Consider the following 24,624-nt stretch of genomic DNA (forward strand, 5'->3'; position numbering starts at 1 on the left):
TTGGCTTTCCGCAAACGTTATAATCGTTGAACGAGATGAAATGCACTAACACGTTAACGACGCGTAAATTTTTCACGCGTCGTTAACGACGAGAAATTGGCTTTCCATTATGCTTTCTATGGATAGCCAAATAATTTCTAATGTAGGTAGACGTATGTACGTAGACCGGCTATGGGATAGCTTTCGCTTTCCATAGTCACCACATTTCAATGTGTCTGCGTAGCGCTCCATTTGATTGTTCGTGAATTCCGCGTGATACGTAGAAGGGCGGGGATCCATTTTTTTAAAAATGTTGTGCTGACTCATGTGCTGACTCCGCCAATCGGGTTAGAAGTCCGGCATACGCCGGTAAATTGATCCTCTGTTACAGTTTACGGTGGGAGAATTTCCTCAACCAATCAACAGACTCCATTTAAGGAGCAAGTGATAGATAGCCAATTGCAGAGCACGTGTATTGTCACGTGATCATTGTTTTTCTTTTGACTGACCTCGCACGTCATTCTGGACATCGAGTAGTGTTGTTGCTGCCATATTAGTCTGGTTGTCAAACGTTGCTATACTTTTGTATTAACGTTAACGAATGATGGCGAATCAATAAGAATATTAAAGGAGTTCTTGCTTTTATGGTACGGCGACATAAAAAGGTATGGTTTGTTGTATTTAGTGTGGCATTTATGAATTGTGGTAAGTTAGCTAGCTAGCTGCGCTAGCGGAGCTATTATGTTGAAATGTGTTATTGAGTAGAAGTTTGCTTGTTGTCCTCTCAGTTAGTGTCATTTACCAAGGAGATTTTACATGTGAAGAAAACAGAACAATTCTACGAAGCCAGTTTTAGGAGCAGTGTTTTATTCCACGTCATGACATTTTCATTATTTTTTTTCTCACTGTTTTCTTTCATTCATGTGTACATCACTTTTGTTATTGTTTATCACCAGGTTAAGGGAGAGCATAGACCTAATATTGCTGTGGATGGCACAAACTCTTGTGACCTGAAAGAATGAGTCACAAATGGGTTTCAAATACCTGGGTGAAAGTAAGCAGAACATTTCATTCGTGGCAGACACATGGCCACAAGTCAGCAGCATCACTTCCCTTGTCTGATACCTCTCACTGCAGGTTTCATGTACAACAACCTTATTGCTACAAGGTAGGCTATCTCAGCTGGAGGCACATCTACCACCTGAGGATCACTGGGCGTAAGGGATGGCTCTGTAAAGCTAACCAGGTTAGACAAAGGCTTGGACTCCACACCAGCACCCTGTATTTGAACACTTCAGCGTCACGTTGGTCTGCTGGTCTGAGCCAACACATGTCACGGGTCAGGAACACACTGAACACAGTTTCTAAAGCTGTGAGTGGGACACATACAGAACTTCTCTCTAAAATCGCCAGACTCAAGCCTAATGCTTTAAAGGGTGGGAAAAAGGCTGAGGAGAGTGGTGAGTCAGCGCCAAAAGCAGAGGAGAGTGCAGTCACGCCTACTCCTGCTCCTCCCACTAATGCTGCTCCTTCTTCTACATCTACTACACCCAAACCTATATGTATCTCATCCTCTGTCAGTCCTATTCCTACTTCTGCTGCTACATGTGAAGCAAGTGCCACTACCTCCACTCATCCTCACAATTCTACCCAAGTGACTGTCACTGCCACAATTCTGACTGTGCGCGAACCTAAGGAGAAAACGCTGAGGCGTGTTGTTCCCGCTGTCAAAGCCAGTTCTGCCAGGAAGCAAGAGGAGCTTAAACCTTCACTGAGTGATACTGACAGCAAGAGCACAACTTTAACACCACAAACCACAGCACTTTTCCATCCAAGCACCTTTTCAGTCAGCCTGGATGAGACTTACAACTACCTGGCCCATCACATCAACTCATACTTTGGCAGCAGTACAAAGACTCAGGACAAGAAAGTGGACAATGTTGACCATTCTTCTGCTTCGTCTCAGGGTCAACAAACTAGTGACTTCATGCCAGTGTCGGATAAAACCATCTCTGCTGCTCCAGTTACCACACCTTCCACCAAGAAGGGTTTAGGACATTACCTGTCCTACTCAGCTCCCACTGTACAAGCCTTTGTAGGAAGCTACATTGCTCCCCTGGTCCCAAAGTTTAGGACAGCAGAGTCCAAAAGTGCTACAGTGGAGGAAAAGAAGCCTGAGGATGCACCAGTCAAACAAATCGAGCCCACAATTAGTAAAGAGCAGAAGGCTGCAGAGGAAAAAGCCAAGAAACTACTGCTTCAAAGGGAGAAGGTAGGTCTACAAAAAGCTGTGTCTGATTTAAGTGAAACATTCCCCACATCTGATAGTTCAGAGAATCTGGTTTACTATAGCAGGATTCCTTCTCTCCAGACATTGACAGGAGCTCCTGCTACTCTATATGTCTAAGGGTAGTGTAGTGTGCTGATGTGCTAACTGAGTTCTGGGAATCTATTTTCAAAAATAACCCCCTTGTGAAGTTAGAGGGCCGCAGAAGGTGTGTACTTTAGCCATGCGTTATGTCAAGGCTGGATTTAGTCATTTGAAACAGGAGCTAATAATATAATATGTTTTGTTTGAAATAGCAGGTAGCAGAAACCCTGCATGACTCTGGCTAATGTTACACAGTAGAGTCATGTACTGTAATATACAGATGGGTTATGGTCCAGGTCATGTTGTTACATTAAAGGAGCAGACATGAAATCTGTACCATCAAAGTAACACAATCTAGTTTATGGTACTGAAAAAGTAATAAAAAATACAAATAATAACAGTTACCGAGTGGCAGCTTTGTCATTAATGTGTTCATGATTTAACCACCCTCCACAGTCAATTTGATTTTATGGGCTGGTTCACCTTTATGCTCAATTCCAGGACATTTATTAAGAAGTTACTCTTACCCAATTTTATTTTTAGACGATGAATAAATGCATGTGTTGATTACAATATATAAATCTGCCAATCAAGCAATAGCTGGTGTACAAAAAATATTAAATACATATAGCATTTCAAAATATTTGATTGTATTATTCCACCTTTAAGTGGAGCTGGCCCATGGAAGTGATACAAACTTTGTCATCAACTTAATGTCAGTCCTATTGGGGACTGTAGTTAAGTGATTTGATTATCTGTATTCTCACTGATTGCTTCTCATCCTGGTCTGCTGTAGGAAGTGAGTAGAGAAAGAAATGAAAACAACAATGACAACATTCATTACTTACCTTATCATATTGTAAATAAAAGACTTTTAAATGAGCCATACATCATGTCAGGTTTTAACTTGGATACCAGCTAATGCTTAATAGCTCGACCTAACTGGTTTCACATTTTTTGGTCTCCTAGATCATTGCCAGGGTAAGTGTGGACAATCGAACTCGGGGTCTGGTTCAGGCTCTGCACAGAGCATCAGATGTAAGGGTTTACATCAACAGGGTGGAGGACCTCAGCTACCATCTCCTGGAGTTTCCAGAGACTAGTGGTGTTGCAGTCAAGGTGAGAAAGCTGAACAGCCTAGCATTATCATTTTCTTCTTTTTCACATCCTAAGGCTTCGTCAGGATTGTTAAACTGTCGTAGCATGTAAATAATGGATATATAGGCCTTCTGCTTGTGTTTGGGAATTTTCCCATGCCAGACAAATGTAAGTCTATCAGCTGTGGCAACAAGTTATGTGTTGTTCTCGGTTTAATGTCAGAGCTCGGCAAATACTGTGTATGCAGACTACATACTGCATATTTATTTATCACTCTGCCTTATCTGTGATGGTGGCAGGAACTTATTTGGTGCTAGGGCTGCCCCCTCTTGGGGGCTTTTCCATGCTGAATGACTTATTTCCAGGAAAGTTATGAGCACGTCTTTGGTAAACAGAAGATTTAAAATGGTGTCTTTGCATGATTCTTTGTGGAGAAACTCAGTTTTACAGATCTGTAAATTAAATCAAGTAATCGATTAGTTGACAAAATTATGAGTACTAGGGCGACCTCTAGCTCACTCAGTAGAGCGTGCGCCCAATGTAGGCTGAGGCCTTGGCAGCGGTCTGGGTTCGAATCCGACCCGTGGCCCTTTGCTGCATGTCGTCCCTCCTCTCACTCCCCTTTCCTGTCTTCAAGCTGTTCTGTTGATTAAAGGCCATAAAAAGCCCAAAACAAATATCTAAACAAATAAATAAAATGATAGGAGTAGTAGTTGACTAAGAATTTCTTTAGACAGCCCTATTCAGTGCTGATTTTACTAGTGTGGGGAAGTTTAATAAAAAAAAAAAAAAAAGAAGCCCAACATATATTTGGACTGAATAATTTTGTATATGTTTTGCAAATCTTTGCAACAGAAATAAATGAGTTAATCGTGGTGATTGACTGACCTACATTTAGTCTCAATGAAGTCGTTCTGTGAGAAAATATGTCTTTTGACTCTTCACAAACATCTGTTCCTATGATTCAATTTATATCATGACCATTTCTGATTCTGTTGGTAGTAGCTTTAAGGTATCATGTTTTATCTACAACTAAGGTTTTTACATAGTGGTCACCCTTGAAACACTGTAATGCTGCGGTCACACACATTTTTGCTCTGCTTTCATTTCAGTGAGCGTTTGATATGCATTTATTTTTCCATTGCAAATGATCCCACCTTTATTCTAATTCAACTATGACCTGCGAAATGACAAAACTTGTTAATGGCCAGCCAATTTGAGAAAGACCGTGGGATCGACCTCTCATTTAGAAAACATTGATTGTTTGTGCCCTTGTTTGAGTAACTGCATGCCGAAAGAAAACAAGTAGAAGAATAGGAGCAATGCAATATGACTGTTAATGAGAACAAATACAGGGATAGAAGGTAAATACAGCGAGATGTCAGATGTACTATTTTCAACTAGTTATATACTACAGTACTCCTGTTTGCCTGGCCAGTTGTGGTCGGACCATATTATGGTGAACTGACCATGTTTTTAATTTCCACTTCTGACTGCCACAGTATGTTTATGTGTTCCTCAGGAGCAGGTTATCCCTTGCCTGCTGCGTCTGAAACAGGCCAGTGACCCAGGCCTGAGGGCGGCCGTTAGAGAAGCCCTCGCTCTGGTGGGCTACCATAATCCTGTGAAAGGCCGTGGCATACGGATCCTGTCCATAGATGGAGGAGGGTTAAGGTATTAGTTCATCTCTTTTTTTTCTTTTCTTTCTTGTAAGATATGAGTCACTAGTGTCCTGTGTTTTATTGTTTTCTCATGTAGTTGATCGCTAGTTTGATATGCATATACTTATGCTTGCATTTGTGAACATACTTTATTAGCAATCCATAAATGTGTAATCTCACCCTATATAATGTATGTGTATATCAATAAAATAAAAAACATTGATCACAAAATATATGAGTCACTGATGTCAAGTCTATTTAAAGTGGAATTATATAGCATTTACTGCATTCAACACCATGTTTTGAAAAACAATTTACTGCTTCTATTAGCAGTTTCAATCTGTCAAGTAAATGTACTGTATTTTTGAGAAACAGTTAGTTAAATGGATAAGGATTTATTTCCTATTTGTCTTTGTTATGCTAGTGGGAAATCAATCAGCTGTCACTCTTTGTAGCCAGTTTGTGTTCTGCAATTGTCATCCTATTAATGTATGGCTCATTGTGTATGTCTGTGTCTGACTTTGTACTTTCAGGGGGCTTGTTGCACTTCAGACGTTACACAAGCTGGAAGCCCTGACCGGCAAACCCATTTACAAACAGTTTGATTATATTTGTGGTGTCAGCACAGGTGCGTTGTCCTCCTGCCCTTCTGCTGTATGTGTTTGTGTGTCCCGATTATGTGAGCAGGGTGCAACATTGCAAGTGGGACTGACACCACTGGCACTGTTCCTCTGGTCTTGTTTTGACCTCAATTTTGCCACCAAAATCACACTGCTTTGTACTCAAGTCAGGCCACGGTACAACTGTTTCCAATTGTTTAAATTCTTAAATAGATTAGAAAATGATATTTGTCATAAAATTTAATTTCTTCATTTGGTTGCAGGACTTCTCAATTCATACTTTCTCCCTATATGCAAAACCACCACAAGGGGGTGCTGTGGACCATCCTCAAACTGTCTTTTCCATCTGCCACTTTGTTGTTTTCATTTCACAGCAGAATAAAAAAAAAAAGAGCCTTTAATTACAAACAGAAGTTTCTGTTTGTCCCCAGTTCCTATCGCTTCTCTAAGTCTTAATCTCCACCAGTTGGAGGTACTAAATTTTCACATTTAGTGAATGTCGTCAAAGCATAATGTGATCCGCCTGCTAGATTATATGATGTTTACACATTTAAAACCCATCTGGGCCATATCTGGCGAATTTGATCACCCACATTTTTCAGGTACACCCTATCTCTGCCCTCATAGCGCTGTTGTAGCTTGGTAATCTTGTCAGTGATCCTTAATCATGGAGAGAAAGTAGTTGAGAAGTAATTGCCTGTAGTGTAATAGCCATGTTAATCTTATGCACTTTCTATGAACAGATCATCCAAGGGAAATGTTACTCTTAACAGATAATCCTTCAGGCAATTAGCGTTGCATCAACTCCGACCTTGAGAGTAACAATAACAAGCTGTACATTACCTGTTTGCTAATGTATTACCTCGTTGCATTTCCAACGAAGTGACTGAAGCTCTTGTACTTCTACTACAGTACTATATTATACTAAAGTCACCTTCCCTCTTTCAATGTTTATGTATTTTTTTTTTTTCTTCTTAGGTGCTATTTTAGGGTTCATGCTAGGTGCGTTCCAAATCCCACTGAACGAGTGTGATGATCTTTACCGGAAGTTGGGTTCAGATGTCTTCAAGCAGAACTTCATTGTTGGCACTGTGAAGATGGGCTGGAGCCATGCTTTCTATGACAGTGAAGCCTGGGAGAAGATCCTCAGGTCAGTTCCTTTGTCATTTATGGCAGAGTGGTGCTTGTGCTTAGTGAATTTGGAGCTGTGTTAAAATGCCATAAAAGTGGTAAAACTGTAAGTAAAAGAAACACACAGTGATTTGGAAGTGCCTCAAAGTAAACCTCATGCCTGTTCTTTATTTTTGTCCGAGTTATGTTAACATTGTGTGATAATGCATTTAAACTGCAGATTTATTTGCAATGTTTGTACTTCATTGCCATGCACCAATAATGTATCTTGGGTAACCTTAAGAGCAGACATAAGTTAAGTATTATAACGTATGGAAATGACTGTAAAACAGTGGCTGGTTGAAACACAATTTGAAAAAATTGTGAAAATATATGAAAGGATAAAAACCACCACTGCATGCTTTAATATGGTCAGCACTCATACAAAGCACATAGTTGTAAATGGCGTAAAATCTTTTAGAACAGTACTTTGAAAAATAATTAAGACCATCACAAAAGCATTTCAAGTTCCATTAACTGATATGCAAGAGGACTTTGTGAAGCTTGCAGAAAGAAATCTGTAACAAGCCAGAATTACTGTCCAGAATTCACTATGCCAGAAAATAACATCATCCTATCTTCACTTCCACAGAGAGAAAATGGGCTCTCACCTTCTGGTGGAAACTTCAAGGAACCCTGAATGCCCCAAGGTGAGCTTTACAAGGTGGTCTGACTCATTCTTCATTCTTGTTCTGTTCTGGCACTAACCAGTGAGCCTTCATCTCATCTTGTTTACTGGGATATTACAAAGAAAGCTCCTTTCTCTAGCTGTGTCTTTGTCTGGCATACATCTGCAATGACAAGTGGAAGAAAAATACACGTTAAAGCCATATAAGACAGTGTGGATAAAGAGGTATACAGGATTTCATATGTCAGCAGACTCCTTTGAGGCTCCCAGAACAGAGATGATATTAAATTGGTCTGTCAGAATGTCGGTCTAGATATCATTCCTGCATTTTATATTTGTATGTAAAATGCTTCCTCATGCTGAAAAAGAAAGTCAAATTGTATGTCATGTCCTTTACCTGTAGGTGGCAGCGGTGAGCACCATTGTGAACCGTGGCACTCCTCTTAAGGCCTATGTGTTCAGGAACTACAACCTGCTGCCAGGGGTGCGCTCTCACTACCTGGGGGGCTGCCAGCACCAGCTTTGGCAGGCCATCCGTGCCACATCAGCAGCCCCTGGGTATTTCCAGGAGTTCACTTTGGGAAATGATCTCCACCAGGTCAGTCCTACTTGCAACAGTAACAGGGTGGTGGAAAGGGTAAAGTAAAAGAAGAGTATTTATAATGCATTCCTTCTAAAATACAGTTTCACACAGCTGTCAGCCACTTTACTTTCCATGTGAACCTCGCCAGCTTCAAAATGCCACCCATGACGGCTTTATATGGTGGCTGCTTGAGCCACTGAAATCAGTCGTGAACATAACATGTTGTCTGTGTGATGTCAAGGATTCATCAAGGATCAAGGATGTCATCACGGCCACAGATTTTTCCACTTAATTCAAGCCCTAAACAATCACCCTTTTGTACGGTGAGCGCAGGAGAGCCGCCGTGCCATGTGCTGAACGAATGCCGGAATTTTCAAACAGCGTTTCAAGAAAGTTGTGATACTTCAAACTGTTTGGCTATGATGTAATAAAAGAATGCATAGGCAGGTCCTCAATGTACCACCATGTACAGTACACAGCTTGAAGACTTTGGCCAGGGAAATATTTTGATATTTAATATGCGTTGTGCCTGTGAAGGCTTATTTTGTAATCGTGCTCTCTTTCACACCCTGCTTCACATTCACACCAACTATTTAAACACATAGTGACAATTTTACTGCAGTCCTGTGCTCTACTACAGTAATCCACGGCTTATTGTTGGGTTGCTGGATTTAAATGCCCTGTACTGTCAGTGTTGACGGTGAAGAGTCTGAAGGATTTTTAGGAGCCTAATAAGAAAAATCCTCTGCACAGCAAGTGAGAGGGAGAACCTCCATTTCCGTCCTGTCAGTGTTTTTATTTCCAGTCAGTTACATCTTGACAGGAGAGGGAGTTGTAGTAAGATGCACTTAAATCCATCTCCACTAAAACTGGTTTGCATTAGCCATCAGTGACATAACTAATCGCCAGTCCACTCTACCGTTTTACTAATCAATATGTATGGCTACTCTGTTTGCCTTTACCTTTTCAGTAAAAGCTCAGTCAGTAGAGCACCGAAGAAATAAGAAACCACGTGAGTAGCATAGTAGAATCTTAGAAAACAAGTAAGTAAGTGTTCATTTTATTTTGTTGAAAACAGGATTTACAAAGTGCTATAGAAAAAGAGATAAAAAAGCACACAGGGAAACACAGATACAGGTCCTTATGCTCCACTTCTGTTTGAGTATTCAGTCGATGTAGCCTATGTTTGACCTTACATTCAGATTTCAATATCCTTGACTCGACATTCAAAACACAGATGGGGGTGTAAAGACTGAGGAACTCAACATAGACACAGAACACGTGGATGAGCATGTGTTTGCATCAAAAGCAATATCCCGTGTTGGCACGCTCCCACACTCTTAATTAGAAGCTGTGTTAGTTATGTGGGTGAGTGGGGGAAGTTCAGGAGGAGAGAATGAAAGAGACTGGTTGACGAAAACCCACCTGTGGTGATTTCTCCAGCTTGCTGTCTAGCAGCTCTCACCCTACTCTGAGATGCATAAATTAGCCCAGTGCAGCGCACACAACTGCCACATCTGCCACATCTGCCTCTTTATAGAATGAAAAGACAGACATTCTAATTATGGAACGGATGTATCAAACTCTGTTAGACGCCAGCAGGAATCCTCATACTGTGAGAGGATGAGACGCCATCAGGAGTTAAATATATTTAATACATTTGATGTGAAATAGGTTATCAATGCATTTCTTCCAAAATAAATTGAATGACATTAGAAAAAGAGAGCTTCTGTCCTGATTTAGTACTTTTTTGCTCTGCTCATGTTTTCAGTAAATACTGTACATCTTTTAAAGAACATTTTAAGTAGGTGTTTTGCAATTCCTGTGTGATTTTCACTTTTGCTCATTTGTTCCACTTTCTGTCCCTTTTTTATTTTTAGAAACACTTTTACTAGCATTTTTTGTTGTGCTGTTCCAAAAGACATTTAAACATCAGAACATTAATATTAGGCTAGAAACCTCTGCATTGAAAAAGGTTCAGTTTGTTGTTTAATATTAATGCATATGTCCAATTACCACAAGAGGTTAAAGGAGTTAGGAGAGGGCACCTGATTTGTGCCTCCTAAAACAACATTTCTTCTGTTTAAATCAGGAGTCTTTGTAACTTTAACTTCTACAACCTTTACTTCCACCAGCTGTAGCTGAAAAGAAAATGAAACGTCTTTATATCTTCATTCAAGATCTTCTTTAGTGAAAAACATTTCACAACCACATCAGCACAATGGAAAACAATCTATAGACGTAAAAGAAATGAAACCAATGACAAAAAAAACTGTCAAATTTAATTTTAATCAAAGTTAACAGAAGCATCCATTGTGTCTTTAGTATCAGTTTGTAAGAAATGTAATTTATAAAAAGAGATTATAAAATTATAAGCTTGACTGGTTTCAGTTTTGAGTGATAAAGCAAACGCTAATTTCTTAAAACTATTTTAACCCAGGATGAAAATACTTCAGATATAGTTTTTTTAATGATTGGACAGTGCCGTCCGTGCCACATCAGCAGCCCCTGGGTATTTCCAGGAGTTCACTTTGGGAAATGATCTCCACCAGGTCAGTCCTACTCGCAACAGTAACAGGGTGGTGGAAAGGGTAAAGTAAAAGAAGAGTATTTATAATGCATTCCTTCTAAAATACAGTTTCACACAGCTGTCAGCCACTTTACTTTCCATGTGAACCTCGCCAGCTTCAAAATGCCACCCATGACGGCTTTATATGGTGGCTGCTTGAGCCACTGAAATCAGTCGTGAACATAACATGTTGTCTGTGTGATGTCAAGGATTCCCCAGAGAGAGAGTCATCACGCCCACAGAGTTTTCCACTTAATTCAAGCCCTAAACAATCACCCTTTTGTACGGTAAGCGCAGGAGAGCCGCCGTGCCATGTGCTGAACGAATGCCGGAATTTTCAAACAGCGTTTCAAGAAAGTTGTGATTGTTCGTTGATGTTTTTGTGATTCTGCAGGCTGGAAATTGAAGTCTGACGAAGCCAGAGCTTTAGATTCAGACTGGTAACGCAGGGGAAATTGTAATTTGGAGCAAGACCTTTTGAAGCAGAGCAGCCGTGGTGTTATCAAAGCCTCACACTTGCTACCATAGCCATGGAGAGGATACCTTAGTGATGGGGAACAAAGGGAAAAGAGCGAAAAAATGGAGGAAATGAAGGAAGGGTGGTTCCACATTACAGCTTTCTCTGTTATCTCTGCTCTGAAGAACACAGAAGTAGAAGACTTCAGACGTTTCACAATGGATGCCAGGGCATGCATAGACTGGTGAGGAGGGCCCAATTTCTTTCCGCCTAGTTGCCATGACGTCTCCTGAGGCAACGGGGAGGAATGGAAGCATGTTTTGTGCCCACCTCTGCCAGCATTTGATGGGAGGCATGGGATCAGTGTGCCACCACCCTCAGTGCAAGCTCTTGAGAGCCCCGGCATGGCACAGGGCTCTGCAGAAAGTCTTCACACAGCTTGAAATGCAGTAGTTCACATCAGCACTCCCATATTTTTTGTTGCTAATGAATGAGAAAAAAATTAATCTAAGAAGTCATTAAATGTGGCAGCTTTGACTAAAGAAATACATTTTTGATTCTGTGTGAGAAGAGAGGAGAAAGAGGCATCAGGTCTCGCATAATTAACTGCCATTCCAAAAGTGCACTTCAAGAAATCATTACCTTTTGGATCATCTTTTTCTGTTCCCTTTTTTTCCTTGTAAAGGCCACTGGAGGTGAAGTTATTGGTGATAAATTACATTCTCAGCACCGATGAGGCAGCGAGGAGAAGAGGTGGTGGATTCAGGGAGGCGACAGTGTATAAATCTGAGCTTTTAGCCACTTCCTCATCCTCCTGTGTTAAGCCCTGAGAGCTCGGCCTGGAGGCTGTTGGAGGATGGAGCTCAGACTTTTGAGCCCTTCTGCAGACCGTTTCCTCATCTAGATGGACTCAGGATCTTTGTCCCTTGAGTATAAACGTGCACCCATGGGTTGTCCCATTGTTACATTACCTCTGTTTCCTCTACTGGCAGCTCTTTTTGTTCTGTTGTATTCATATGTTTTCGCTCATGAACAAACACTTGATTGCACTGCCACACTTGTTTGGGGATTAGGCCAGTCCACTGAGTATGTGTTGACTGACTGCTGTGTGAAAGCCTTTCTGAATCTTCCTCTGTCTCTAACCCCCTTGTCTTCTACGGTGCACCACATTCCTCAGGCTTCTCACTGCAGTGGCTCCAGATGAGATTCCTTGGAATAAATCAGAGCTTTGAACCCTGCATTACAATGTATTGATATGCAAGCACGTGTGCTTAGTCACGTCTCCTGGGTGCAGCAGGGAAATTAGCTTCAAATTGCTCAGTAGATGATGGACAGAAAAATTATGCTTTCTAATATGAAGTTGTCAAATATGTTAATAAAGCCCCAAAGGAATCTAGACTGAGTAAATATGAGCAAGGGTGTTCTACACCCATCTATATCACTACACAAGTTGTCATATTTAATCTGAATGGCTATAGCCGGCAGGAAAGATTTATTGTTTCAATACTGGGTGTACATGTGTGGTCATTTATTCACCGAATGTGTGGGAAAAGGTAACCGTGAACAGTAGATCTCAATTTCTTTGCCTGCCTGGGGCAAAGTTGGCAGTTACACAGATGGGTCCTTCCTCTATTGACAGCTTGGAAAGATGACTTGAACCTCAATGTGACCCTTTGGGGCCTATAAAGCAAAAAGGCAAAGAGGAGAACTGGTCGCTGTAATCGCTTAATATGGCATGAAGACCCCTGACTTGACCTAAGAGTGGCACTCACCCCACTGCCCACGTTCTCATCCTCGCTGGTGACAATCACGGCCTTTATGTGGCTTGGATGCCATTTAGGCAATTAATTTTGAGATTAATTTTTCTGATTACTAAGGAAGCAGTTTTATGTGCTAACGGTGTGGATTGATTTGGAAGATTTGTGCACAGTATAAAGAGTAGACAAGAGATTTATTTTAATATTTTTTTTTACAGCAGCCTAATCTACTTTATCGACTGAATAACCCATCTCTCTGGAAAACAGTCAGTCTGGTTATTGTTACAAGCATAATCACATAACACATAACCACAACTTATGTAATTCTTCCCTAATTATTCATTTGAGCGAAGGAAGCCTCATTGGCAGAGCCTCATAATAAATCATGACAGAGCTCAGCGCCCCTCAGTCCAGCCCTGTCAAAGAAGCCAAAGAAGAAATCTTAATGACTACAGCTGCTTATTGAGACTGTGATGTGAATGCTACACCAGATGTAGGTCGAAGGCTCACCTCTAGATTATAGCAAGCGCTCTGTTCTCTTCTGTGTTGTGGCTGCTCATAATGAGCCTCGCACAAGACATTGAAGCTCACCCACGGGTTAGAGAGGCAGAGGGGTACAGGCTAAATGAAGAGGAGGAAGTTTGCTGTCCCAGCTAATGGGAGCTGGCATACACTGGGGCGTGAAATGACTTTTACTGATCCTGGCGATAGCACCTCTTTCCTATTCAAATCAGCACTCCCCCTACACGACAGCTTAAACTGGCACAATGAAGATAAGCTCCCAAAAGTTAATGACAGCGATTTCAAACAGCATTGCAAGGGACCTATAAATCATGCATGTCTTAACTTTGTTTATTTATCACAGCTCCTCTCATCTCAGTAGTTTTACTTCAGAATACGCTAAAAAATGCCATATTTCAGTTTAATTGACCATTGGTCGACTTGAAACATGTTCCCAAAGGTGTAGGAGCCCTAATTAGTTGAAAAGTTGCTTTATCCGAGCAACATGCAAATGAGAAGATGATTTGTGAATCAGCCATTAGACCCTGAAGGGCAAAGGCAAGGCCAGAAGAGCTGTGATCCTTTAACCCTTGTGTTGTCTTCCCGTCAACCTTGAAACCTTTTTTTTCACAGTTTGTTTTTGCGTTTAAAATTTTAAAATTGTTAAATTTTTCTTCTACACATTTTCAGCGCTTATTTGTACGTCCCATATTTTCTGATAGAAAACAGAAATTGAAAACGGGTCAATGTGACCCGAAGTCAACACAAGGGCTAGAGTATCAATAAACGAATCAAGGAATGCTGTCAAAGGAAATCATTAGGTCTTTCAGGAAGGCAGAATTCAAACTTGCTATATTGAAAATCAGTTTGCGTTCAGACTCTGAAGTTAAACTTCATGGTCTCGACTGACAGGGGTATGCCCTCTGAGGACATTCATCCGTTGACACATGGCATGTTTTTTTCAGTGAAATTAAGTTGTAAGTATGAGCAGCATTACAGCTCTAAATCCACATAAATGGAAGTGACCTTTGTCATGCTGCTTGTTTGACAGCTTGGGTTTGGCTTTTTTGTATTCAAAGCTCATTTGCAGTCTGTCCTAAGTAGATCATTGTTTCTAACTTAACTCTTCTTCCAAATGTGCCCTGACCTCAAGAATCCCTTGTGTGAAAATGTGGCAGTGGGCCAAGTATGGATATCTCACAGAAACGTGGCTTTAAAGAGCCCTGGTTCTACCACTGCAGCTTAAGCATCTGCCAAACTGTTCTCAGTGTAGGTTAAGCCTGGTACCATCTTCCTCAAACAAGCTTGTTTGTGTATGGCAGCTGTGGAAGGAGATTTCTGATGCAAATTATCTTCTAAATTATTGATTCTTCGTTTTGAAGTTCTGAACGCCACACACAAAGAAGACCTACCTACCGTCTTCCATTGACACCACAAAGCTTCTTCACTGCCAACATTTTTTATTTTTTCTCTAAAGGCCTCAGCAGCTCTGAATTGCCCAAGCAGGTGCACTGAAATAGAGACAAGTTATAGCATTCAACTCGCAGCTCACAGGAGCATTGTGCAGTCGGCTTCTAATGTTACATGCCTCGACTATGCGTGCAAGGCTGGCCACTGTGCTTGTGAAACTTGCCCCTAGCTATCCATACAAAGAACCAAGGACTGGACCTAGACTGTTGCCATAATTGCCACTGAGTTCAGAAAATGGAGCCTCTCACAGTGGTGGGAGTGATAAGAAAACTGCTTAGTTGTTGCATTTCCAGCTGGGTTCGTCTGGTGCTCTCCACAGTGCAAGTCCCTCTAAGTCTCCATTAGGAGCAACTCCAATCCCGGCATTTTTTTCCTCCCTTTTCTGTGATTCATTTCTTGGTCTGCCAGACACCCTACTGGTGCATAATGACGTGCTTTGGACAAACGGCTGCCTCAGCAGTTCCTCCATGCTTTGTGGCAGAGTGAAACCCTCTTTGTGTGACATCCATTTCAGCCAGTGAGAAGGGTGCCCTAGGAGTCTCTGGCTCGCACAGGAATTTCTCTTAACAACTAGTTTTAAGGTTTTAAATGATTCATACGGTTACTTATCATAACACATTACTTCTTTGAAATCATAGAAAGTGTATCTATTAGACAGTGTCACTCAGAGGAACATTTGCCTTTTTGTAAATGTTTCATATTCCTTAATTTATTTTTGCCACGCTAGCAATGTTCACTTTGGTCCGGACTAAAATATCTAACTATTTTGCACAGACATTCGTGGTCCCCAGAGGATGAATCCTAATCATTTTGTTGACCCCCCCCAACTTTTACTGTAGTGCCACTACTTTGGTTTATGACCTAATTCCTGCAAAACATTATTGCAAAAAAATTCTGTCAGCCCCAACTGTACTTTGTGTCAGTGTAAGCCGGTGAATATAGTAAACATTATACCTGCTAAACATCAGCATGTTAGCATTGTCACTGAGCATGTTAACATGCTGACTGTAGCACTTAGCCAAAAGACTGCTGTGCCTAAAGGCTCTGACACACCAACCCGACGGCCGACCTTCGGGCAGAAAAGGCAGTCGGACTGACTGCCTCCCCGAGTGTGCCTCGGAACACACCGAAGCGACGCCGATTTGAGCGTACGTTCTGCGTGTGCGCGAGACGTAATACGTCTCCATAACAGCAGGTGAAAATGAAAACCGGCAGCTGATTGGACGAACACGTCACGTGGGTCTGGCTGCTCCTGGATTTTACAACCGAGCACAATGGCGGCTTTGTTCGGAATATAATCTCATATTTTACGAAGATAGTTCACCGAAACGTGTTTCTGAAAACATTTTAAGCGAGAAATAGGCCATGCAGTTGCTGAATCTGTCTTCATTTCAGATCGACAAAGGTCAGTTTAAAAGATTTTCGTCAGATTTTGAGAAGCGTTAGTCAGGCTCATCCCGCTCATCATTTCCGGATTAACGCTCCACCAATCAGATTGGCCATTGAGTCCGAATGCCCGCCTTCCGATTCAACATGTCAAATCGGCCCAAATGAACGCCGACGGGCCCTCCGAAGGACGACGGCACGGAACACACCGAACAGACTCGAGTCACCGACCTCGCCAGACTGTCCGACGGCCGATTATCAGGTTGGTGTGTCAGGGGCTTAAATTAATCTTTAAAAGAGCTTCAAATGTGTCTGTAGACTCCTAGTCTTCTTTGACTCTAATCCAATGCTGAATTATTTCTCTTTGGTGGCCTGCTTTGTTGAGATATCTGTTATTTCTCAATGTAACTCAAAGTTTTCATAGAGGAATACTTTATTCATAAAGACACAGCAATTGATTCACGAATGATCTGCTATGGGAGATATTACTTGATGCAGTGCCCACAGTCTACTACAATAGCCCACTCCCTTTGCAATTCTATTTTCTTGGTTTTTGGATTGTTGATGCAATTTCTCAGTCCAGCTCCCTGCGTGATAGCAGACATTTGCCTTTGGTAGGCAGCCCTCATAGTCCACATCACAACTTTTGCTCCAACAGATGTGTACAAAATTGTTGTTGTTGTTGCCGACACTACTGAACTGAAAAGCTGGGCTGTTCCCTCCTCTCTCGTGTGTGTGTGTGTGTGTGTGTGTGTGTGTGTGTGTGTGTGTGTGTGTGTGTGTGTGTGTGTGTGTGTGTGTGTGTGTGTGTGTGTGTGTGTGTGTGTGTGTGTGTGTGTGTGTGTGTGTGTGTGTGTGAATCCATGTCCAATCCAAGACATATGCTGTCAGAAACACGCACCCACATTATTATATGCATTGACTCTAAGCAGGCATGAGCTTTCGATCAAACATGTACATACACACACAGTCACATAAACAAGCATTCTTCCCCCTAGTGTGTCCCAAGACAGTTGGGGCCCTGCAGCTCCCACCCCCCAGCCTGGCCTCTTTAATGAGGACTGGCCCCTGTGTGTTTGATCCTGCTGCCAACCCACAGCCCCGCGGCCCCTCAGCTTCATGCCTATTCAACAATCCCCACAGCCTCTCCCGTTACACTCCCTTCTATTGCCTTGGGTAGACTATGGATCCAAACCAAAAGCACTCTCGGGTGGTTGTTTGATATCAAAGCCTGTCTGACTGAAACTATGAGCGAAGATGAGAAAAACAACAAAAATTTAGCTTGGTGCTTTGTTGACTTACAAGCAGCTATGGAACTGCACATAGATCTGTTTTTATTTTGTCAGATGGTCTTCAAAAATGTAATCTATTGACTGTTAAAATCCATGAAAGGTGTCAAGGTTTTAAATGGCAATAAATTGGTTTCGCTGACCGTGGTCTTGGCATAAAGAAACATTGACAGCGTGTAAATTAATTCTCTAACATGGCATTTCTTCTGTTTTGTCCACAGGACGGGGGTCTGCTGATTAACAACCCCACAGCACTGGCTATCCATGAGTGTAAGTGTTTGTGGCCCAACACGCCCCTGGAGTGTGTGGTCTCACTCGGTACGGGCCGCTTTGAAACTCCTGGCAAGAACAGCACCACCTACACGAGCCTCAAAACCAAACTCACCAATGTCATCAGCAGCGCCACAGACACTGAGGGTAAGTGACCATCACTATGCTAAAGGTTAAAGGCACATTATCTTCCACAGATTTGTTGAACTGTAAATGCACAACCATATTCAACCTAAAAGCATCTTGGTTTACTTTATCGCCTTCCAATATTACATAATGCTTGTTTTTAAAGTAGCTCTACAGTACACAAAATATTTTTGAAAAATGACTAACTTAATGTAACCAAGTTATATAATGTCTTCTGTGGTCTGAAATAAAATTATTATTGCTGAATGTAAAGTACCCTAAAGAAATTTCAAATTTACAAATACAAATTTATATAATAGAAACCCTGTGTTACAAACAGGGGTTATGTCTGTGTTTACCAAGTGGCGGGGCCTTACAAAAAGTGCTGTTGGTTGCATTATGGGAAGTGTAGAAACCATCAATTTTCAAAGCTTGACCCATACTATGGACTAAATGTCAGGATATATCAGCCTCTGGTGCTTTAATTTGGACCATTCTTTTTATAATTTGTTTCTCTCTCGTTTCCCAACTGTTTGGTGGAAGTGCAATACTTAATATACGGAGTTTCCCTTTTAAACACAATTATAAACACTACAGCAAAAATGGGTTATGTCAATGTTTGATTTGATTAACTGTAAAAGAGATCAGGCACTCTTTCAGAGCAACACAAGACCACTGACACAGTGTCAAAAACATCTGATTAGTTTTGTCCAAAATGTGGAAACACTTCTTAAAATGTCCCAGAAATCATGACATCACATGCCGAACGCAGACAAGCTGCATCAACAAAGAGGAACACTGGTCAAAACATTAAAACTCACCCACAGGGATAAGCCAACCTAATTGCAATGTTGATTTAGTTCCTTTATTTATTTTTCGGCTAAGATTAATTTTGTCGAAGATTAAATGAATACACACTATAATCAGAATGTTCAAAGACTTGAATGAATTATGCCCTTTGTTTCTCTGTCATTTCTGAGGAAAGGAATTGGGCTTTGATGTCACGAGTGCAGAAAATACTGCACTGCAGGTTGACTTTGTTCTGGAAACGTCCCGTTATGGCCCTCTGTTGTGGCAACCTCTTCCGTCTCCTTATCACCTCTGGACATGGGCACCTCTTCTGTGCCTAAATCTGTCTCGGCCCCCTCCCTGTTGCTGCTGCAGTGGTGCAGTGGGTGACCTAGATGCTTCTCTGCACTTGTTCCTCCTGTATTTGGGATTAAGCTTTCCTCCCCAGCTCTCCAACAGGCTTTGTTATTTAGAAACAGCAGATTAGCAAGAGTGTTTATCACATATTTCTTTCTTTTTCTAAAGCTTCCCTCCTGTCTCAGTGTGCACAAGCCTCCGGCTTTGTTAGGTGTATCAGTAGAGCTCGGTTTGTTGTTGTAGACAGATAAGGCTGATCTAATGGGGTATTAGATATAAACAAAGCTGCTGATGGAACTGGCTTGTACTTACTCACAAACTCGCTCAGTCATGTTTAGCAGCGCACAAATAAGATTTTCCATGAGGTGGAGCTGCAGTTTAAACCTGCAGATGTAGACGTCTTAGTTAGTTGACTTCCCAGAAGTCTCAAATGTTGTTATTGCCAAACAACCAAAGAAAAACATGTTGAGTTCTTGACAGTTTTTAGCCTTGTACAGCAGCTAGTCATGTCCATTAAAATCAGTGTTGCCAAGATGTCCAGTAATTATCATATTGGTTTTATGATTAAGCCTTTTAATGTTATGATTTAGGGGCACCACGGTGGTGCAGCTGTTTGCACTGTCTCCTCACAGCAAGAGGGGTGGGCCCCATTGGCCGGCTTGGGCACTTCTGTGTGGAGTTTGTACGTTCTCCCTGTGATAGCGTGGGGAAGAAATCTGAATTTTAAACAGTTAGTACCAAACATGTTTTGCTGATAAGCATGGAGCTGCCTGCCACTGACCGTAGTAAATGTTGTAAAAAAGAAAAGTCAATCATAATAGGCATAGTAGCTGCAGGTCAGTGATAGGCTCTCTGAATTAAAGTGCCCATATTGTGAAAAAAATCACTTTTTCTGGGATTTGGGGTGTTATTTTGTGTCTCTGGTGCTTCCACACGCATACAAACTTGGAACAAAAACATCCATGCTGTTTTGAGTGAGATACACATTTCTGAATGTGTCCTGCCTTCAGTCTCCGGGTGAGCTGTTCAAAATTGGCAGAGCTTTCTATGTCCGTAGCCGAGACGAGGTGGCTAACCGTAGCATGCTAGCTCATTCTGAATGGCAAAACACTGCTACAACCCACACTAGTTCACCATAATCTACAAAAGAACTACTTACATGTCCCTGTTCTGCAGGTATTCCACGTAAAGTTGGAAGTGCGCCCTCGTTTAGAAGAAGTCTCCCGGCTAATCCTGCTAACACTGACTGTTAGACACTGTTAGAGAAACAGCTAGCTATCTGATGTGATCCGATCCTTACCTAGCTACTACACATATGCACATCCCAACAAAGATGGGACAGAAGTAGGATGTCTCACTCTGTAGCTAAAACAGAGACCTGAACACACAGGGTGAAAAGAAGATCTGCAGCAATGTGCAGTACAACAAAAATATGGTGTTTTTTGAAAATTAAACCATGTAAACCTATTCTGGTACAACTTCAAAATACAATGAACCTGAAAATGAGCATAATGTGGCCACTTTAAGCTTATATCTGCAAAAAAAAAAAAAAAAAAAATAAAAAATAAAAAAGGAATGGTATAGAAAAACCTATTTATTCTCTAGAGAATAAACCACACATCTATTCAACGAGCAAGCTTGTGTCATTTTAGGAATTTTGTAACTTATCTTTACTCTTCAGTGTAAAACTTTTAAAAATACAATAATGCAATACAGCAGGCCCATTGTCTGGTTAGGAAAATGCAAAAAATAAAAGTCCATCAAACTTTCCATTTAACCTTTTAAATAAAATACTCCTCGTAGAGTTTTGCTCCACATCCACAAAATCAGCTAGTTTTGATACAACCCATGTCTGGACTCTTGCACTGCTGAACTACTGTGGGAACACAGACAGAAACAACCTCTGTTACCTTTTTGGATCCTTCAGGCATATTTACCCTGTTATTGTTACTCGCTGCCTGTTTGTATGCATTTGCGTGTTGTTGATTTTAATCCTCTCAGACGTAGCGTTTGAAAACAACCATAAAGGACAAGCCAGACATTTTCACTTGGTATTACCTCACACTCTCACACGTTTACTCTGTAACACATGTAATGCTGTCACAGCACTGTCAGATAAGTTTTGACTTTGCACAACCTTTCTCACTCTTAACACAGTGCGTGAATGTTTGTACATATTGAGACTATTAGGAAGTTAATTGTGTGTTTATGATTTTAGTCTGTATGTAAAATGTCATGTTTGTTTTCTGTGCGGCCTCACTTTCACCTCTCTTCCTCCCTCCAGAGGTTCACGCCATGCTTGACGCTTTTCTCCCTCCCGGCACTTATTTCCGCTTCAACCCCTACATGAGCGAAGATATCCCCATCGATGAGAACCGGCACGAGAAACTCAACTTGCTGCAGGCTGAGGGCATCCGTTATCTGGAGAGAAACGAGGAGAAGCTGAAGAAGGTCGCCCGCATCCTCACCCGAGAGAAAAGCTCCGTCCAGAGGATGGCAGATTGGGCCAGGCTCAGAGCTGACATGTATAACATGTCCTTTAAGTCCTATAAGCTCTAGATCACACACAAGCCACCTTTACCTCACATGGAAACACTTCCTTAATTCTAAATTGCCTAGGATTGTGTGTCATAGTTGTTTCCTTCTTGACCTGTATTGTAGCTCTGGTTGTCATTGTGGTTGTCATTCAAAGATGTGTCAAATGACATGTGGGTTTGGGAACTCCCTTAACAGGGATTCACTGTCCGCTTGCTAGCAAATGCGGCTTATATACTTAAAAGAAAAGCATTTTGGGAAATAGGCTTATTTGCTTTCTTGACAAAAGTTAGATCAAAAGATCAGTACCTTGTAATTCTGTATGGTAAATATGAAGATAGTTAGCAGGCGGTTAGCTTAGATAAGCATAAAGACTGAAAACTGGGTAATGGCTAGCCTAGCTCTGTTCAAAAGTAACAAAATCCAGCTCCCTAGCGGTTTCCCATTTCCAGACTTTGTGCTAAGCTAAGCTAACCAGCTGCTGGCTCTAGCTACGTTTTTACCACACAGATATTAGAGTAAGGTATCGATGGTATGGTATGTCATCTAACTGTCAAGAAAGCAAATAAACATATTTCCTAAAATGTCAAACTATTCCTTTCAAATCAGAATACTGTAAAGTTCTACAGTAGCCAGTAACAGACTGATTTACCAAGTGAGCACTTTTTAACCACTTAGTTTCCTTTTTAAAGATTTGTTATGACAACTATATATCCTCACAAACCTGTGTTTGGGCTTTCAGAGAAAACATGTAGATGGGATATACGTGTTATTGAAATGCAGTATTTGTTAAGCTAAGCACTGTAAAACACCCATGTCAAGTAATGACAGAAGAAAATCTTTTTATTTTTTTATTTAAACAGTCTAATCAAGGTCAATTTAAACACTAAATCAAGTGAAATTTCTCAGATATAATGACTATATTTTTTACAAAGCATCTACTGGTCAACTGTTTAATTGTATATTGGTCATAGTAACATTGACACATGAGTGCCCTTTTTAACCTTTTTTTTTTTTTTTTTACAGTATTGCATGTCGTTTGTAAATGCATGTTATATTTAAAAGTAAATATCTAATAAAACACTGCAAAGAAGTTTGTTGCAAAGATTTACCCCAGTATTTAATTCTAAAATACCTAAATTGATATATAATGAGTAAATATGGATAAGAGATATAAAAGTATCCAAATGGAGGCTCGCTGTCGTAAGGATGCACCTTTTTAGTTATTTTAGACCCTGAGTATTGTTAGGTCCACTTGTTTCAAACCCTTTTATTATTGTGTGCTTGATTGTTTGGTTTTATAGATTCCCCACAGGCGATGCACATTTCTGCTCTGTCCTTAGTGTGCTCTCTTTCCCTTCAATGCCTCTTCTCAAAAGCCTCTTTCTACCTTGAAGTGCTGTGTGTTAGACCCCACTCTGCTATACTATAAGGTTTGTCAGAGACCTGCAGGTCATAGCTGAGGGACTGATTTTAAAATGAAGATTTAAAATAGAAAGATTGCTGCTTATGGCTTAAAATAGTTGTAATGACATGTACGGCTAACAGATGCACTTCATATATTCATGCCAAATTCAGGCAAGTACTGTAAAACTGATACAGCAATGTGTCGGTTACTCCCAGCGGACCTGAGTCACGGTGGACACCGATATTACCCAGATTAATATATTTCCACTGTTCTGTTGATCCTGTGTAAAGACTGAGATTGTATGTAATTAAAACCCATCACTGAACCTCGCTGCATCTTGCCTCCTAATTATATGAAGATTAGCGGATTGTTATCTGAGGAAGCCTGCTGTTTTACTCGCAGCTTGTAGATCATCTCAGGAAGAGGAGACGTGTGGATATTAATTTGGTAACTTGTACTCACAACTGTTTCACTATTCCAACAGAGATGTGGACTGATATGCACCTTCACTGCTCAATTTCCAAGGTGATTGGCTTGATTAGAGGCAAAATTCTGATTTGTAAACCTACTGCAGGCACACACTGTATCTAGACCAGCGGTTCCTACAAGTGTATTTTTTTTTTCTCTGTAACTCCAGTTGTATAAAGGTAGGGGTGTATGTTTCAAGTGAAGGTAATTGGAAAGCCCTTCCCTGAGCTGCCTGTCATAAAAAAAAGACGAAGGTGGAATGAGATGGTTGTGCAAGGCTGTGCTCAGGCACCTGTGCAACAGCCCTGGCTGTGATGGATCGCATTTCCCTCCAGCATAAACACCATGCACTGACACAGCTCTTCACCAACTGCTTACACGCATGAAAACACAGCCATGGCCACAGAAGGCAGAGGACACAACAAACAGCATCAACTGTGGTCTGAGGGGGGAAATAATACAGGATGTAGGCCATTCATAAATATTGTTTTACCTGGAATTTAAAAGTATTACAGAGCAAATGGCAAGTGCAACACGTGCACAAGGTGGACTTTGACTTTATATAGAATTAAAAAAAGGGTGTATCCTAAATATTTTAAGTACTAACAGAACTTGTGAGATGATTGAGATCAAAATATGTAATAAAACCGCATCTCTTGCTTTGCAGATTAAAATACCAAACATTTGTGAATTTGCTGAATTGTTGAAATAACTGTGTGGTACATGCATGATCATACACTGAACCCTGTTATCTGAAGATATCAGTTTGATTTTTCACTCTGTAAAAAAAATTACACCTTAATAGGTCCTGATTTGGCTCATTCAGATATTTAGATTTACAGCCAGGAGTATCAGATAACTGAGAATAACGCTATTATTGCTGGATGAAAAGCTTCTTTTCAGATAGATTTATCGATGGTCTTTGAAAACTATTATATGGTTTTCAAAGAAAGACATCAGTCTGTTCTGTAGTAAGCATATACAAGCACAGAAACACTCAGAAAAAGAGGAAGCTGTTGATTTGATGCTGATTTTTCTGACACCAAAGAACTGATGGTGGGATAATCTCCATACAGTCATCAAGAGGTGCTTCTGTTCCTCGGTAAAATGATTCTTCTTATCTAGCAGGTTT

General features: G+C 41.0%; 1 protein-coding gene across 2 annotated transcripts; it reads left to right on the forward strand.

The window, feature by feature from the left end:
• The first annotated feature begins 472 nt into the window (after positions 1 to 472).
• Positions 473 to 23,349, forward strand: LOC120564612 (calcium-independent phospholipase A2-gamma-like). 2 transcript variants are annotated; one of them, XM_039809750.1, is made up of 10 exons: positions 473 to 644; positions 936 to 2,251; positions 3,320 to 3,469; positions 4,971 to 5,122; positions 5,643 to 5,737; positions 6,708 to 6,879; positions 7,492 to 7,549; positions 7,931 to 8,125; positions 17,761 to 17,956; positions 21,366 to 23,349. In XM_039809750.1, exons 2-10 carry the CDS (start codon positions 998 to 1,000, stop codon positions 21,638 to 21,640), a joined length of 2,547 nt encoding a protein of 848 aa, XP_039665684.1. In that variant the 5' UTR covers positions 473 to 644; positions 936 to 997; the 3' UTR covers positions 21,641 to 23,349. The 2 variants fall into 2 exon arrangements, with proteins under 2 accessions (XP_039665684.1, XP_039665685.1); XM_039809751.1 differs by having other exon boundaries at positions 474 to 644; positions 1,117 to 2,251.
• The last annotated feature ends 1,275 nt before the right edge of the window (positions 23,350 to 24,624 follow it).

Source organism: Perca fluviatilis, chromosome 8, assembly GCF_010015445.1.
Source record: "Perca fluviatilis chromosome 8, GENO_Pfluv_1.0, whole genome shotgun sequence".
NCBI lineage: Eukaryota > Metazoa > Chordata > Actinopteri > Perciformes > Percidae > Perca > Perca fluviatilis.

Bases quoted from the DNA above. Each gene is read 5' to 3' on its own strand.
- LOC120564612 (XM_039809750.1), top strand. From the start codon at position 998: ATGAGTCACAAATGGGTTTCAAATACCTGGGTGAAAGTAAGCAGAACA. The intron at 2,252-3,319 runs GTAGGTCTACAA...TTGGTCTCCTAG, and splicing joins TACTGCTTCAAAGGGAGAAG to ATCATTGCCAGGGTAAGTGT. The intron at 8,126-17,760 runs GTCAGTCCTACT...TTTTGTCCACAG, and splicing joins TGGGAAATGATCTCCACCAG to GACGGGGGTCTGCTGATTAA.